The sequence below is a fragment of the Eptatretus burgeri genome, chromosome 13 (genome assembly GCF_056783735.1).
Source record: "Eptatretus burgeri isolate ZD-2024b chromosome 13, Ebu_testis_v1, whole genome shotgun sequence".
In the NCBI taxonomy this organism is placed as follows: Eukaryota; Metazoa; Chordata; class Myxini; order Myxiniformes; family Myxinidae; genus Eptatretus; species Eptatretus burgeri.
The window spans coordinates 40,805,100-40,823,246 of record NC_140973.1 but is presented as its reverse complement, the minus strand read 5'-3'; the positions used below and the strand labels follow the sequence as shown (position 1 = coordinate 40,823,246).

The 18,147-nt window shown below is 45.4% G+C and overlaps 2 protein-coding genes and 1 pseudogene across 4 annotated transcripts in view; all 3 read right to left on the bottom strand.

The window, feature by feature from the left end:
• Positions 1-742: 742 nt before the first annotated feature.
• On the bottom strand, positions 743-1,912 carry LOC147014284 (protein FAM200A-like). Its single transcript, XM_085850597.1, has 2 exons — positions 1,391-1,912; positions 743-1,291 (listed from the first exon to the last, which is right to left on the bottom strand). The coding sequence occupies exons 1-2, from the start codon at positions 1,910-1,912 to the stop codon at positions 743-745; spliced, it is 1,071 nt and encodes a 356-aa protein (XP_085706723.1).
• A 59-nt stretch (positions 1,913-1,971) lies between these two features.
• Positions 1,972-3,603, bottom strand: LOC147014283 (zinc finger BED domain-containing protein 5-like; annotated as a pseudogene).
• A 131-nt stretch (positions 3,604-3,734) lies between these two features.
• The window catches only part of LOC147014282 (SH3 and cysteine-rich domain-containing protein 3-like), a 124,687-nt gene continuing 110,274 nt past the window's right edge, over positions 3,735-18,147 (bottom strand). For all 3 annotated transcript variants that reach the window (XM_085852145.1, XM_085852146.1, XM_085852147.1), the window contains 3 exons: positions 13,886-13,937; positions 10,455-10,592; positions 3,735-5,982 (listed from right to left, as the gene is read on the bottom strand). In XM_085852145.1, coding sequence (XP_085708271.1) covers positions 5,884-5,982; positions 10,455-10,592; positions 13,886-13,937 — 289 coding nt within the window. In that variant the 3' untranslated portion in view covers positions 3,735-5,883. The remainder of the gene's footprint in view (positions 5,983-10,454; positions 10,593-13,885; positions 13,938-18,147) is intronic.

Sequence of the window (18,147 nt, the reverse complement as noted above, 5' to 3'; positions counted from 1 at the left end):
ATTCTCCACTAATGCTCTTCAGTCCAATCAAACTACACTGACATCGACTAAAAGATTTGTCCTGCATGTGATTTTTTACAAGCTCCGACATGAGCATTTGACTTTTTCAAGGTTTTTTTTTTTTCCATCATTAAAATTAAAAGGTGTTTCCTCATGAAGTTTCTTATGACCAACCCGACTCAAATATAGTATGAGTGTAGGGGGAGGGCTGTATGAGCATGCAGCTCCCTGAAAAAGCTTTCGTCCACAGCCTCCCCTCTGGGCTGGTGCTCCTGCCTCCCACCTTTCTCGGCTTCACACTGTAGAAACCAAGGCATTTCGGATCATTGGTATCTCCCGCGGTGAGGCTGAGTCTTTGGACCACTCAATCTCTCACCACAGGCAGGTCGGTGGTCTTTCTGTCTTCTACCGTCTCCTCTCTGGTCTCGCCCCCCTCCCTCCCCCGACAGCTCCGTCTGTGATATAGCCCCCAAATATTTCTGCAGGGCACTCCAGACAGCAACCCCCTTCTGATAAAACTACCAAAATCACGAATCACTGCTCACCTTCACTCTTTCATTCCTCTTTTTTCCCACCATTGGAATAAACTCCCTCACTCTATTCCAGTGTTTCCCAAACTTTTTTGAGCGCAACCCAAATCTGGGTGTGGTGAAAAGCTAGCGACCCAAGCTTTAATCAGCGTTTTTTTCCACGAAACATAATATCATAATAAAATCAGACAACCAGCGCTAATAATACTATATTAGTGCGAGAGGTGTAAATGCAGCTTCGTCTGCATGATGTCTTCGATGCGGGGCTCGATCTTGCTGAGCGCAACGCGCATGTCATGGCCGGGATCAAGGCGATTGCGCGCCTTGGTTTTGATGACCGTCAGCGCCGAAAAGCCTTGCTCGCACAGATACGTGGTCACAAACGGGAGCAGAGCATTCATGACTTCGGCGCCGATTATGGGCTTTTCTTTCTTGACCGCAGTCCAGAACTCTCCAAGTGACGCTTTGGCGTAGAGTTGTCGATGGAACTCATCGTGATGCAGCTCGATGAACTCTTCCTGCAGTCCATGGACATCCTCAGAGAGGTCGTCAACCTTAGCCTGGAATGGATTCCTGATCCAGTGCTGGGATGCCAGATCTCTGCCCGGGATGTAGCGATCAAACTCGGTGATCAGGTTCTCCAAATGGTTCACCAGGATGGGCTTGATCGCATCAAACGCTCCAATCTCGTCGTCCTCCCACTCCTCCAAGTACTCGTTCAATGACGGAAATGCCGCTGTTCTTCGGTGCTCCAGTTTCCCCTTTCAGAGCAGCAGCTTTTCCTTGAAAGCTGACAGTTTCTCGGAGAGCGTGATGATGTTTTGATCCCTGCCTTGCATGGATGTGTTCAGTTCGTTCACTGAGGCGAAGACGTCGTTGAGGTAGCAGACTTTGAGCATCCAGGGCTTCTCATGGAACCGGATGGCATGGCGATGGTTCGTCTCGTTGAGGAATATCTGCAGCTCTGTTCGTAGCTCCACTACACGACGCAGGACCTTGCCACGGGAGAGCCATCTCACACTGGAGTCGAAGAGGAGATGTTGGAATTCAGACCCAAAGTCAACACACATCTTCTCGAACAGGCGAGAGTTCATGGCGCTGGCTTTGTCGAAGTTGACAACGGCGACAACCTCCTGCATCACTGCCAAAAGATCCGGCGACAGATGTTGCACAGCAAGGTTCTCGCGATGCAAAAGGCAGTGGAGAATTCCGACGTTCGGATTGACTTGCTTGACTCGCGCAGTGAATCCCTGTCGAACACCAAGCATCGCGGGAGCGCCGTCGGTGCACAGGCTGACGCAGTTTTCCCAGCTCAGGCCTTCTTCTTGTTGGAAGTTGTCCACGACGTTGAAGATATCGGCGCCAGTTGTCGTCGTTTTCATTGGCGTGCAGAATAGAAATTCTTCCTTGAGGTCCGTCTCACCCTCGTACCTCCCGAAAATCATGAGAGCCGGGCGTCGTTTCCGACATCCGTCGACTCATCGAGTTGGGAGCTCCATTTTCCCGCCTTCTTCATGCGGGCCACCACCTGGTCCTTTATATCTAGCGAAAGGTCGATGATGCGGCTGCGAATCGTGTTGTCGGATAGCGAGATGGACTGCATTTTCTTGGCCGCGTCGTCGCCGCAGACGAGTCTGGCCATGTCCATGGCTGCGGGCTTGACGAGTTGTTCGCCGATTGTGTGCGGCTTCATCTTCCTTGCGATGCGCGACGAGGTAGGATGCCAGCGTCGCTTGCTTGGCCGCCAAAAGCGCTGGATTCGTCGCCGGCTCAAACCGGCTCCACTTCAGAGCCGCTTCTCGGCGCTCGAAAAACTCACGATCCTTGTTGATGTGCTCCGCGTGCTTCGTCGCCAGATGCCTCTTCAGTTTGTTTTCCTTCAGTGATTCGTTGGACAGCACTTCGAAGCACAACACACATTGTGGCTTCACAGAACCACGATCACTGATAGAAGTGAAGCCCACATCCAAAAATGCTTGCTTGTAGGAACGCTTTGCCATCCTGCAAAACGAAATAGGCGACTAGATCAGTCAGTGGAGTCAGTGTCAAGGCTAACTGACACAAAACACACAACGCAATGTGGAGCAGAAAACTGCCCTGCGCAGTCCAGCCAGCAAGGCAGATCACACAAAACAGCGTCTCGACTTGTCGGTCAGCCAATGTGAAGTGACCGGACTGAGTTCGTCACCTCACGGAATTACTTCTGTTGCAGAGAGAGCGAGTAATTGGAAAGGCGAGCTGGCGAAATGATTGGCCTGCAGTTAACCGTTTTTGGCGGGTACAAAGTACTGAACGGTACTGAACGGCAAGAGTAGGTAGAAACGGATGTGTCGCTGCACCTCGGGCTGAATTATCGAGTGGAACGGTACCAAACGGCACTGTCCTACGATGTGGCGTTTGGGCGATTGCCTTTTACCCGCTTGATTTATTAAAAAAAAAATTTTGCCAGGGTCCTCGCGACCCATTTTTAGACCCTTCGCGACCCACGTTTGTGTCACGACCCATAGTTTTGAAAACACTACTCTATTCAATCCCATGCTTCCCTCTAGGCCTTGAAAACAGCTGTTCACGACCACCTCTTATCTTCCCCCATCAAAAACTTCGATCTTTTCTACCCCAGTTAATCCACCCCAAACCCACCTCCTTCAAATTCCCTGCTGTCCTTCCTTAAAGTCCCTGTAATGTCCATTTTTTGTTACCCCGTGTTCCCCACCGCCAATCCCTTCCACAGATCTAATATCTCTTTTCCCCACTGTTTTGTCCTTCCCACTCTCGCCCCTCTTGTCTCATGCCCCCCTTACTGTGCGTTGTGTGTTTGCTCTCATACAAGCCTTGACAAGGTATACAAAAAAAGGGAAGGCACTTGACCCTTCCTGAAGGAAAGAGCTTACTTTTTGAATGATTTCATTGTGATCCCAACTGTCTGCAAGCAAGTGCTGGGAAAAGGTCTCCAATAGACTACATACTTTATCATGCCAATCCTTTCTGGCAAAGAACCAGAAGAGCAGTTTGCAGTCTGATACTTCTGTCAGGGATCACATTGGAGATGAGTGAAGGAGGGGATGGGAGTGACGGAAGTCGTTAACATTTGTGGAGTGGCTTTAGGAATGCAACATCAGATTTGTGACAATTACTTGGAATCCATTCATCTGTCTTTTTGCCATATTCTTGATATTTGAAAGAAGAAATAACAGCCAGGTCACGTTTTATTTTGTCACTTCAGTTTTATTGCCAAAATCACATTATGTAGTAAATCAGAAGAATATTACCGAAATTGTAAGAACCACAGAGTTGACAACACAAAATCATAACCAAGTCGAGGTTTTAATCAAAAGAAGACAAAGGTTCAGAGAACGCTTGCGAAAAGATACTTTCTCAATCCTGTCTGTTAACAAACCGCTCGAGTTATATACTTTTGAGTTGTCCATTCTGCGGGTCTAATAATTTGGGCAATTATGGAGTCAACCCAACTATAACAAAATGTAATTTGATGGCTTGTAATCCAAGAACGTTCAAGCAATTAACTTATCAGGCAGATAAACACTGTACATTACCATAATTATTGCCTGTGACATCAATTTTGCCAGCTTGCTCAACTCGAGGTTGTGTTCATTAGAGCTGCGGGCGTGCTTGGTGGCAAGGTGGAGCATGAGCACAGCTTTTGGTGTGAAAAGCAACGGATTTTTTTCTTCTTCGCTGGAGCAAGCTTTCCTACAGTCTGGTCTTGTCGTTTGACCCAGCCTTCACAGACACAGTAAACAACCATCTCCTCCAAAATACAAGCCTTTCCATTTGTTTCCATTGCAACTTTCCATTTGTTGCACATGTGAGGTCTCTTACTGAAACTCCTTTGCCTAATAAATGAGTCGAGAAACCTGCTTTTTCCAAGGAAATACAAGGAAGTTCAACAGAAGAAGAGGTCATCATGCCCACACATTTCTGTAAATATCTGCATACCCCTCTATCCCCAGTGTTTCTGGGTACCTATCGAATTACAATTTAACCCTAATCTGCTATTTCTGCTGCCACTACCCTTCCATGCAGGAACCACTCTGAATGAAAGACCCTTGCCTTAATGATGTCAAAGCTCCCCTCTTCTTCACTCTCAAGCTATGATCCTTGGTCCTATCACTGTCTAATCTTTTAGCGTTGCTGCACCTGACCGCACAAAACCTTTGAAGTCTTGTGAGTAAATGATGAATCTGCTGTAATATTATGTACTTCATGAGATGGCTCAAACAGTTTAATTTCTTCCTTCCTTCCATGTAAGTGCTGCTTCATCAGGATGAATATTACTCTTCCACTTCTTCTCTTAAATAAATAAATAAACTCTGGAGCTGGTTCAGCACACCACCAAGAACATCTCTCCGAAACACCATTTTCCTGTGGCCCTGGAGATACAGTATTAAGACGAAAGTAATCTGGTTTTCCTCTCCAAAAAACTTTTGCAAACTCACATGATCATGATCACTAATCCTTTTGGTCTCTCTTGGTCTGTCTCTCTCTCTCTCGGTCTGTCTCTGTCTCTGTCTCTGTCTCTGTCTCTGTCTCTGTCTCTGTCTCTGTCTCTGTCTCTGTCTCTGTCTCTGTCTCTGTCTCTGTCTCTGTCTCTGTCTCTGTCTCTGTCTCTGTCTCTGTCTCTGTCTCTGTCTCTGTCTCTCTCTCTCTCTCTCTCTCTCTCTCTCTCTCTCTCTCTCTCTCTCTCTCTCTCTCTCTCTCTCTCTCTCTCTCTCTCTCTCTCTCTCTCTCTCAAATATCCAAACCCATCTCAATTCTGAATCCAAGTTTTCAAAACATTCATTTTCCAACCCTTGTTGCCCCAAAACAGTGATGATCTTTCCTAATGATACAAAAGTTTGCAATATATGAAACATAGTACGCATGATAAGATTGTGGATATTTAAGACTGGTATTATGCTTAAATATTATGACATCTAAGGTACATGATTCCTTCACAGAACATGTCAGGATGTGTGTGTGTGTGTGTGTGTGTGTGTGTGTGTGTGGTGTGTGTGTGTGTGTGTGTGTGTGTGTGTGTGTGTGTGTGTGTGTGTGTGTGTGTGTGTGTGTGTGTGCGCTATTCATTGTGAGCATAAAACATGATGTACTTGTAGTCGGAGTTCTCACAGAATATATATATATATATTTCAACTTCTTGGTAGTTTAACCCTCCAGATATCTTGGTTGTGTCGATTTGTGTATTTGATGCATCACTGTTATCTCATCAAATGAAGGAATCATTGTATTGCTTGGATAATTATTGCCCGCAGCCTCCATACATTGCATAGTGTGGTTTTCTTGTAAACTTGAAAACCAATTTGTGAAATTGCATTGAGCTTCGCAAGTGATTTTGTTAAATTGCTTCTAAGTAATCAACTGGAACAAGTCCCTTCTTTCTTCCACTGGTCACCATCATGAATCCATTGCTTTCAGGACCCTTCTCCACACACACCTGGAGGGCAGCAATTTACAATATCGTCAACATGTTTCAACATCATAAAACCAGAGGAGGAACCAGGCTTTTGAAAGGTGAGGTGGTGGGGTAGATGGTAAGCTGGGAGGGGGTTGTGTGGTGGTAGGTTGGGGGAGCGGTGAGAGTTGTCCATATGCCATGACTGTCAAAAATAGAATGGCCAAACAACAAATAAATGCATTAAAAAAAACCATGGGTGCAAATACCTGAAGAAAAACACATTAATTATATTTTAGTTGACAAAGGCATTTTGTTGGAGGTATGATATAGTTATGTTCTCATTTACTTGAAAAATCTGTAGCCTTCCACCCCTCCCCAACCTTCCTGCCCAGTCCACCTCTGGGAAGTAAAGCAGGTGCATAGACACACTAAATCAAACAATAGAGAACAGTAGTCTCAATACAATAAGAGCACTGTAATAATCTTTTGCAAAATATCACAATTTACCATTTAAGACTATTCATCTCATCAAATCCGACATTACCGTGACATTTCACTTCTCTTAAAGTACATCTCAACTTGTGTTCAACATTTGCATTAAACAGCATGCCCTAAGCCTAAATCATATTGTGGTATTCATGGTGAACATTAAGTAAAATGGCTAACGTTCCCCTTCATGTGCCACCTTTTTGACTGCTGGTTGCATCATTGGTTCAGGGCACGGCTACGCCGCTGATGCAGTGCCCCTATTACCAGTACACTGGTACTCATTTCACCGACCTCAAAAGGATGACAGGCTGAGTCAACCCCCTGATGTTAATTCAGCAGAAAAATGGGACTCAAAATCAGGACCCGAGGATCCCAAGACCACCACCCTAACCGCTAAACCAACGCCAGACATGGCTAAAGTACGAGCAAAGCTAACGTCACTTGCTGTTTTTTCTTGCCCATTGCAGGCTGTTGATCCCGTAAGGAGATTGAAATTAAAGATATCAAGCTATGTGATCTTTATTAAGTAACCGTTTATTAGTTTAATGGTGATGACACCTGAGGGTGTCAAGTTGGAATATTGTTTGCAGAAGCTCTGGTGCCAAAAATTGTTTGTATTCTGGTTGAAATTTTTCTTTTGCAAAGATGCAACTTTTATCATCCATCTGAAAAGGCAAAAACTCGTTGGTATCATTATTATGACGAGAGAAGACAGGTCAATACTCTTGCCTTGTCATGAATTACACAGCATGCAGTGAGACATGATGTGGCAGAAAAGGATATACTCCCCTCCCCTCAGGGGACCCAATGGTCTCACAAAGTGCACCACATAACCTGCAAGGAGTTTCTCAATCACTCTTTGGTGTATGCTCCTCGGAAAGCAGAATGCGTGACCTCTTATAAATAAAGCTTGGGTTCCTACCATATCCGTCTCCTCTTCCCTATATGTTACGTTCTGCATGAGTAGGCCCTTTGGGTTAGTGTCATCGGGTGGCCTGAAAGTCGACTTACCCCTCCCCAGTGAAGCATTGGTTGTTAAACGATTTCAATACACAGGATTTATTGTGCATGACTTATAATAATTAATCAGTCATTGTATCTGTATGATGGAGTGCACACACATACAATGACTGTTTAATTACCTCCACCACCGAAGGTGGACGGATGTTATGTTTTCACCCTTGTTTGTCTGTCTGTTTGTTTGTGTGCAGGATATCTCAAAAAGTTGTGGACGGATCCAGATGAAATTTTGTAAACAAATTTGGTGTGTGACACGGACGAATTGATGAGATTTTGGTGAAGATCCGGATTCGAATTTTTTTTTAATTTTCCATGTCATTTTTCACAATTCAGAGATTGGGCCAAAAACGATATGTAGCATGATATCTCAAAAAGTTGTGGATGGATTAAGACAAAACTTTTTGGATGGGTGACAAGAGCAAGGCAATTCGATTTTGCTTCACGTCTGGATGCAGATCCGGCAGTGGGATACAAAATGTGGGATATATCAGTGGGATACAAAACGTCGTCTGTTCAGCCGGACAGAGGTATGTGCTCTACTGAGGGTTGTTCTCGTTATTGTAAGTATTGCAAAATATAACCTGTTTATTAAAAGAGTTTAGGAACTAATGCTCTCCTAGGGAGGGGTAAAGTGACTTTCAGGCCACCCTGTATAATATCCCTACCAATAGTCTAAGTAAAAACGGAATATGCCAGATAACTTAAATGCAATGGACTAATCGAGTATAGGCATTGTGTAAGTAAAGTACACACAAGTTAACAATGCAAGTTGTAGAATGGATAATCTTCCCTGCCTTGACCACATTGCTCCTTCACTTCCCCCTGTCATCTGCAGCCATCTCCCTCCACCTTATTGATACCCCTCCTCACACAATCTTCTCATATCAACGTCAGTTTACCTCTTTTCCTCCTACCTTGCTCCCTCAACCTATCTGCTGCTCTCTTTGCCATTCTCTCTTCCTGCAAAATATGATTAGTATATGAGAGGTAATATTGATAGCTATACCAATAGACATAAAGGCTTTCATCAGTGAAGAAGAAGAAGAAACCCCAAGATGATGAGAAAGAAGAAAAGTAGAAGTGAAACTTTGTTGCATCACTTCTTCTAAAGTGAGGGCAATAGTGGTGGTTTCAGCTGGGCTGTGCATGAAAAAAAAAAATAGGTCATCTGCATTTCCAGCTGAGGCAGCTAGAAAGTTAAAAAAAGTTATCAAATGTGAGGCCGAGCTAGTCTTGTGCAAGTATCTCCAGGCAAAAATGTTACAGTTATAACTATAGCACATGAGAATAGTACTCTCATATACTACAGTTGGTAACAGGTCCTACTACAGTAGTCTGTAGAGAATTTTTGCTTAGGGTACATTGAAATAAGAATCCTGGTGTTGGCGCAGTGGTTAGGGCAGCGGCTTGGGATCCAAAAGGTCCTGAGTTCAAGCCCCGTTGGGCCACTGAATTAATACACCAGGGGGTTGACTCAGCCTGTCATCCTTCCGAGGTCGGTGAAATGAGTACCAGTGTACTGGGCCGCTGTATACCCCGGTTAAAATAGGTGTACCATATCCCTGTGTCGTAAGAGGCGACCAGGGTTGCGTCAGGAAGGGCATCCGGCGTAAAACATGTGCCAAATCACTATGCGGATCATACGGATGATCCGCTGTGGCGACCCCTAACGGGAGCAGCCGAAAGAAGAAGAGAGAAAGGTACATTGAAATAAGTAAACAATTACCTCTTCTTGTTCAAAAATGCACTCACAGTGAATTATAATGAAGATAATTGACGATGTAATACACAATTTCATTCACAAGCTGCTGGGATAATTACAAATATGGTTATTTTATTTATTTATCTATTGGCTTGCAGCCTGTGGGTGGTGTTACGTCAGGCAACCACAAATTGGGGCAATTCGTCCCGAGTGACTTGCCGCAATGTTCTTGTGAGGTTACCTCATGATAGAGTGGATACCCATGGGACGCTTTTATGAATTAACACATGATCAGCTCTCCATCCATCCACTGGGACCATACTCTGTGCAGAGCGTTGGTGCTGCCGAAGCAGTCTCCTTGGCTATTGGGTACAATTCTGGACGGGTCGCCACTCCGACACAGGATACCAGCATGCTGGCACTCATTTTGCCGACCTCAGAAGGATGACAGGCAGAGTCAACCCCACCTGGTATTAATTCAACAGCCGAGTGGGATTTGAACTCAGGATCCTCGGATCCCAAGCCCACCACCCTAACCATTAAGCCAACACCAGGCATATCAGCTCTCAGTCAGACGTTATGGCTTACCCCTTGAGCAAATCAGCAACAATTTAGCGAAGCCTGCGACATCGCAATGGTTTTCATGAAAACCATGTGGAATTTAGGCACATTTGTAGAGTCAGAGTGAGTCAGCCAATTAGGCGACTACAGCGTGCTCAAGACACAATGCAATTAAATTTAATTTTAAACATCACCCAAATATAAAAGCATCGGAAATTACAGTATGACAATGCATTTGCAATTCACTTCAAAAACATTAGGGTTTGCAGAGTATGCTCGTATTGCTGGCAAAGGTTCGCCCCAAATTTACGACCTACTTTACAGGCAGATTTTAGTGCCCAGTTTAACTCTCCCGAAGAATATGGTAACAAAATGGCTGATGGAAGTAAGCTGCCTCGAATATGTTAGGTAATGAAGATCTGTTATGTCTTGGATTGTGAAGGGCGGTAGAACACATGTTCGAGGCACGGTTGACATTTACTGTGTGAAGTCATTTATTATTTATTTTTAAAACGCTTCTCCAAATGGCTCGTATTATACGAGCTTCTTTTGCCTTCAAATGGACGATTCAATGCGGGTCCATATGTAACTTTGCCGACTTTCCACTTCCTCTATCGAAATTACTCGGTGTGCCCTGGATTTTCTTGGTACGTAAAGCCATTGTCGGTGACTCGTGACTTGCATGGTATCCTTTTTGCAAGACCCCCAAATTCACAAAACAAAGAAGCATGCATGTTACCTGATCCTGTTTCAAGGTGATCTGACCCAGGTAGCGGTTTCCAACGAAAGTGCGAACACAGCGAAACACACCCTCAGTGGTGCGGATCTTTATGGTGAAGTTAGCAGGAAAGTATCCAATCGATTCACCGATTTTCCCCTGAAAGTTTTAGAAAAAGCAGGTGAGAGAAGGACTGTTGATAAAGACAAGTTTTTCAAACAAACTATCACTCTACTCAATTATTTTAAAACACAAGATATTCCCAAAAGTTCTCTCTGTCAATGAAGGCCACTTCTTTCAGGAAGGGATAATTTCATTGGCTGGAACATATGATAACTTTGCAGTGGCGTTACAATGGAAATGTTTTCATATGATATATATATATATATATATATATATATATATATATATATATATATATATATTGTTGTGGTTGACCAAATTCGCAAACCACCATTCAGGTCCCTTAGGTGAGATATCTCAGTAAGTATATGTGTAGTTAGGCCCAAACCCGTTGTCTCGAGGGAATAAATGTCATTCATGAGGGCTGCGACTCTTCAGGATAGCCGTTTTTCTTTTACTATCTTTATTTTGGACCAGCCGCCATTATTACCACCACCAACCACGTCTCAACAGCCATCACAACAACCACCAACCACAACGCCGCTTCACCACAACCGCCACGACCTTTACCGTCACAACTCGCCACCATCGCATCACCGTCATCTCGCGCCACTCGTGGGCACCGATGCTGGACTCGTGCGGGGCGCACACCGAGCAGCGTGTTCAAAAACATCACGGACTTTCCGCAGAAAAACGGATCAAAAACGACTCACGCCCACTTTTGTTCCGTCCAATCGGTGAGCGAGGGGCGATTTGGCCCCGCCTCCAGGGCGTTGGAGGGCGGTCGCTATATGCAAATTCATGGATCAAAAAGCATTCACGCCCACTTTTCCTCGGGCCAATGGGGAGCGAGGTGAAAGGTCGGAGGCAGAGGGTCAAAGATGAAAGAGCGAAGCCACGGGGCTTATAAAAACGACTGCGTTCGTCAGTCGAGAGCAGTTCGCAGTTCGCAGTTGGGAGTTGGGAGTTCGCGGAGTCGGAGTGAAGAGGACGGAGCTGTGGAGAGGCGGCGGCGGCGAAGGCGGTTGAGGGGGTGCTCGCGTCGGATTCGGGGAACTGCGGAGGGAGAGGCCGGCGGCGCGACCGAGGTCGTGGTGGAGACGCTCGTCGCGGGACCCGAGATTTTGTGAAATCCTCCTTTCCCCGAGCATCAGCAACCCCCTCCTGTTTCCCCCCGCGCTGAGATAGTGCGACAAAGGGGGCCCCCTTCCCACCCCCTACCAGACACTGTCCGCGAGGCCCACGGAGTTGAGGCACCACCGCCACTTCGCGTCTCATCATCAGACGGGTAGGCCCAACACGGTCTCGGCCCCAGGCCCGCCTACCCCCCTCATCCTGGAGGGTGGTTCTCTTTTCTTTTGCTTTGGGAATATGTGTTGGCGGCGCCGTCTGTGAAGTAAAATTGTATAAGTGTTGCCGAGTGCCCGGTAGTCGGATAGATCTGCATTGTTGCATTTGCTTTTTGTCTTCTTCTTTTACATGTGCTTTTGGTGGAATTGTATATGTGTGCTTTCCGTTCATCGCGAAATAAATGTGCTTATTGTTGAACTGTTTTCCCGCTTCGCTTCGTCATTTCTTTCATTGAATCCCCATCTTGCTTCACGTAAAGGGTTGGTCGTGGGCTAAGACGCCCGATAATTAATCGAACCGTCGAGGCCGACGAATAACACCGCTCGGTTATCCCGATAGTACGGAACGGGTCGCTTAAGTGGCCCGTGTCTGAAGTCGACCTGCGGCGAGGTGCGATCGCCCGGTCTACCCTCCGTGTGGGTACTTAGGTAGGTTGAATTTGGCGAGCAACCCTATCCCACGCGGGGGCCGATTGGCTCGATCGCGGTGAGACCGAAAGGTCCACCGTGACTGGTTCCCGGCGTTAGTCCGAGAGGGTCACGACTGGATTGTCCATCCGGTGAGCAACGTGCCGCGATTCGAGTTACGTGGCCGTTCGCACGCCGGCGGGCGCGAATCCGCAACAATATATATGTATGTGTATATATATATATATATATATATATATATATATATATATATATATATATATATATATATATATATATATATATATATATATATATATATATATATATATATATGGTTTTTTTTTTAACTGAATCGTATTTATATGTTTAAAACTTTAAAATTCAAAACAATATGTACGTCCAAGCTGTCTCAAGGGCAGACATTGTCGTCCATATGATACAATATTAATCTGTGAGCTAAGATATACAAATGTACAGAAAGTACAATACAAGGATGAGAGCACAGAAAGCTTCAGGGAAGTGCTAGGTTATAACTGCTTGGTCCTGTATAATACCTCGCAGGTAACCAAAGTGTGTAACAGAAGCCAAAATATTCTGAAATGCAAACTGTCATGACAACATAATCTATGACTGCAGTCTGATTGGCTGCACCACCATTTCCAGCTGTTGGGACTTGTCATAGGGATCAAATATGATGCGTCTGCCCTGCTTTTTTCATGAATCAGACTTCACCTCATAAGACACTATTCACCAGCTGGCTTCGATGCATCTTTCCAAACGTCTTGTAAGCTCAGATGTACGTCAATCTTGCAAGTTTAAAAAAAAAATGAAGAAAGTTATCCTCGACTTGGCCGATAAAGCGTTTTTTGATGAGGTGGAAGAAGCCGACGTTACACAACTTTGCAATCACACAGAGAAGAGCTAACCAAGTAAGATCTGAAGCAACAAGGGATGATGAGAAATAAGCAACTGGAGATGATATTCAATTGTTTGTTTAAAATTATACTCTATATGTAAAATAATGTCTTTTGTTGGCCGATAAATTTTTCCCTGGAACCTAACCTACTCCCCCACCCCACCCCCCTCTCTATTTACATTAATTATTATGGGGAAATTGGACTTGCTTCAAGTCGTTTCAGTTAAAGTCGTACTTTTCAAGAACGTAACTACAATGTGAAACTAGGACTGACTCTACTGTACTGTAAAGGGTGGGAACGGGTAATACCCCATACCACCTGGAGTGGCACTACACAATATACATTTACAGTTGAGAATTTGCATCCTCCTCCTGCCCACCATGCCCCCCTCCAAGTCCACCAGCAAAGATAAAACACCCCCATGCACCAATTGGGGTCATGCTGATCATATGTAGCAAGTCTGGATGTTATCGGCCCAGAACTATAGGAGGAGTAGCATGAAAAACAAACACACAAACACCTGTCCACGAATTATAGGAAGGATGCTCCAAGTCCGTATCCTTGAGAATGTTTGATACATTACTTACCATTATTTCCATACATCAATCATTTTGTGATTTATAACAAGGTGCTTTGAAAAAAAAGTTCTTACCTTCCACCACTCTTCGTTTGAATCATCAATGACTTGTAACCTGTCTCCGGGGCTGGGAAATAAATTGAGACATAAATTACAATGCTGCTGATAGTTTTATTACACACACGTTATTCTGATGATTCTGATGTACCATACTCTCTTACAGAGTTTTCAGTGTGACAAACAGTTTCTTGGAAAGGGTTTTGTCTTCCCAGAAGTAGTTATGACAGGAATTTATCATTTGTTCCTAGTCCCCATGATAGTTCACTTACTCTTCACAAAGGAGACCGTGGGATCTTTTAAGTCTACCAACTAATTCCGGCGGACGGGATACCCAGTTTAACGTCCCTCCGAGAGACGGCACACACATTGTTGAATCACCCTTCTTGTGAAACACTGGGATAGCAGTTTATAGCTGGGTCAGGATTCAAACCTAGGCAAGACAGCTTAGAGGTGAGTGTGCATACCTCCAGGCCATCCTGCCAGCCAACACATAACATTATGAGGCATCAATGTACTTTTTTCGATGTCAATAGCATAGACATTAGTAGACGAGGATAAATAACCCAAAATATGGGATTTGAACCTGAGTACTTTTATTTAATTAGCATTTTCACATTCCCCTCCTCCCCATTTATTTATTTTTGCTTATTTTTGGGGGGCTGCCTTTTGGGTCATGGACCTTCTCTTTAAACCACGACAATCTCCTTGGCAATGGTTCCCCTGCAATGGCAGGGGATTGGTATTGGTATTGGTGAGAAATTCCACAATTTCGACCCACCCAGGCAAAAATGCTGCAGTTAGAACTTATAGTGTATAACAGGTTCTACTACAGTAGTCTGCAGAGAATTACTACAGGAAAGGAATGTTATTTTTGCCTGGGGACCAGCTACGATGAGGAGGTGTGGTGATATATACATCCAATGCGTGACTTGAAGTGCAACTTGCAGGTGATGTAGCTTCCATCTTGACACTGCTCTTGTGGTTATTGATGGTACAGGTTATAGGTTTGGGAGTAATTTAAGCAGGAAGGTATATTGCTGCAATGTATTCTGTGGAAAGTACACACTGCAGCCATATACCATTGGTGAGAGTGGATGGATGTTGATTTGAGATGGTGGTGTGTGAAATAAGTTTGTAGCTCTGTGCTGGGTAGAGTCGTTCTTCCATTCAGATAAGCAGGAAGCATTCGCAGTCCTGGGCTGAGCCTTGGAAAGGGAGGAGAGGTCTTGAAAGGTCAGGAGTTGAATCACTTGTTGGAAGGTTCCAGCCTTTTTCCTGCCTCTTCTCGCCAAAGTGCTAATTTGGCTGGCTCTCTCATTTGAGCTTCTGTAGAATCGTAACTCCCAGAATTTAACCAGCTGAAGAATTATCCTGAGTACAGACTGTACCATTCCTGAATTTGCTCCATTCAGGGAGCAACCAATAGGGTGGGATCACTACCGGATTTAGGGGTGGCCAGGTGAGGCCATGGCCCCGTGGCCCCCCACATTTAGGGGCCCCCCACAATTTCGATGACATTTGGAAAATCCCTTGAAAATGTGCTTCTAAAGTTTTATTGTCGGTGAATGATTGCAAACTCTTTGCAAGGATATCTTTTCAAAATTGTCCGTAATTGTGAGGGTCCTTTTCAAGCTTTGGCTTTTTCAAGCCGTTTCTTCCACGGTCCACAGAATGGATCCAACGTGGTCAAAAATTCCCGGGGCAAGCCTCGGGCATTGGGGGCCCTCATTCGGATCTTTTTTTGGATCGATCATCGATGCTTCGGATGGTTGAGCGTGACCAACTAACTACGGCACTACCTGCCAGAGCCCAGCAAGCACAGAAGGAATACAGAGGTCCAGCCAGAGGAGAGGTGAAAAGGTGAAAGTCGATGTGGTAAAACTAGGCCAGGCCAGCACAGCACATGGCCGGCAGGGGTAGTATTGTACACACTGAAACTGCGGCTGGCAGGGAATGCTGTCAGTACCCTGCTTACTGGGGCACACAGCACAGTAACACGGTGTGACTATCTATGTTCCAGGTGTGTGAAAAATACTTGTTGTTCGTGATTCTGGTATGTCCCACGTGCACTCTCACAATATCTCGGTTACTCGGTACCGACCAGCTGCAGAAACCACAATGAGTGGCTTCGGTGACGACAGGCACAAATCCAGGGCTCCACGGAAATATGACTGGTGCTCAAAAGCGGAAACGTTCCAAGGAAAAAGATGAAAGAAACAAGGCCATCGTCGACAAGACCCAGAAAATCTAAGTTTTTCACTCCTGCACAAACAGGCGATTCGTCCATGACAGAGGCTGGAACACCAACAGAGACAGAACAAGCGGATTTGGCAACGCAACCCCAGCGTCAAGTTTTGCCCAACATCTCGGAAGGTTCCACCGATGAAGAACATGCATCAGTTGAAGAAGCGCGAGATAAATTGACTGAACGTGGACCTGGCTTTGCCAATGACATTGGATGTTGGCCTCATGAGCGACCGTCTACTGGGCATCACGAGATTTGGAGCCCCTGCAGAATTCGACTGGTCCCTTTCATTCATCCATACAGTTAGTTGAAGGTAGGAAATGCTGCTGCTCCAAGAATCTTTTTTACCATAGACTACAAAACGGAGAGTCCGTGAAAAGGTCCTGGCTTTGCTTCTTCACATCAACCGGAAAACTGCACTGCATCGCTTGCAAGCTCTTTGGAGGCGCTACTGCCCTGGGCAGGGAAGGATTCAATGACTGAAAGCATGCCAGTCATTCTATCGAGGTGCATGAGCGTTCGCATGTACATTGTGCGACTATCATCCGCTTGTCAGACAGAGCAACATCCGCAGGTCATGTGGACACTGAACTCGTCAAACAGGTGAGTGAGATTGCGTCCTATTGGAGGGAGGTGCTGAAACGAAGTGTGAGCGTGATATCGTTTCTCGCTGAGCGTGGTCTAGCGTTCCGTGGATCGGATGAAATTGTTGGATCATGGACGAATGGTAACAACAATGGTTTAATGGAATTACTTGTGGAATACGATCCATTTTTGGCGCAGCACCTTCAGAAATATGCCAACCAAGGTAGTGGCCACACCAACTACTTATCATCTACGACATGTGAAGAGTTAGTCTCCATCATCGGAAAATCTGTTCTGGATAACATCGTCGCTCGTGTGGAAGAGGCAAAATACTTCTCTGTGTCAGTCGATTCTACTCCTGACATAAGCCACATCGACCAGCTCACAGTTATTCTACAATACATCGAGAACGAGGCTCCAGTGGAGCGTTTCATGACCTTTCTGAGCAACACAGGACACACTGGACTCCAGCAAGTGACGGCATTATTGGATTTTTTGAAAGCCACTGGATTGGACATCACTAACTGCCGAGGACAATCTTACGATAATGCATCTAATACGAGTGGCCGATACAATGGGATGCAGGGAATGATCAAACAGGAGAACCCTCTCGCAATATTTGTGCCATGCGTGACGCACTCACTGAACTTAGTCGGTCAGTCGGCCGTGGGATGCTGTAGACCTGCAGCAGCATTCTTTGAATTCGTGGAACAAGTGGATGTATTTTTTACAGCTTCCACGTCGCGCTACACCAGATTATTTGACGCCCTGAAAGCCAAAGGTCTGCAAGTGCCAAAGCACCTCAGCGACACTCGTTGGTCAGCTCATTCTGATGCAACCCGAACTCTTGTAGACTGTTACAGCGAAATCATGGATGTCCTCGATGAAATCGCAAATGATGAACAACTGAATAGTGAAATGAGAAACACCGCCGAGACACTTCACCAAACGATGTGCACGCTCGAGATAGGGTTCTATGCTGGTTTCTGGTCTACTGTCCTCGGTAGATTTGATCGTACGAGTAAAACCCTTCAGTCGCAAGCTACCGATCTCAACACAGCTGTGCAGCTCCTCAAGTCACTGGCGAGCTTCATGCAGTCATTACGCGATCAGTTTGATACATTCGTTGTTGATGGAGTGGAGCGCTCGGGTACAGAGGAATTCGCTCGCAGATAACGTAGACGAAAGCATAATGTCCGCCTCGCTCCCTTGGACTATGGACACACTCCAGAAGTAGAACTAGACCCCAAGGAGTCCTTTAGCATCAGTGGATACGTTGCAGTGATCGATGTACTGCTGTCGCAGTTGGAAAAGCGTACAAACGTCCATGATGAGCGTCCAGCGAGATGAGCGAAAGATTTGGATTTCTGTGTGCTCTTGTTCAACTCGAAGTGGAGCAGATTCGAGAGTCATGCTCGAAGCTCGTCGAGCTGTATCGGGAAGATCT

Bases quoted from the DNA above. Each gene is read 5' to 3' on its own strand.
- LOC147014284 (XM_085850597.1), bottom strand. From the start codon at position 1,912: ATGAAAACGACGACAACTGGCGCCGATATCTTCAACGTCGTGGACAAC. The intron at 1,292-1,390 runs GTGAACGAACTG...CTGCTCTGAAAG, and splicing joins TCAACGACGTCTTCGCCTCA to GGGAAACTGGAGCACCGAAG.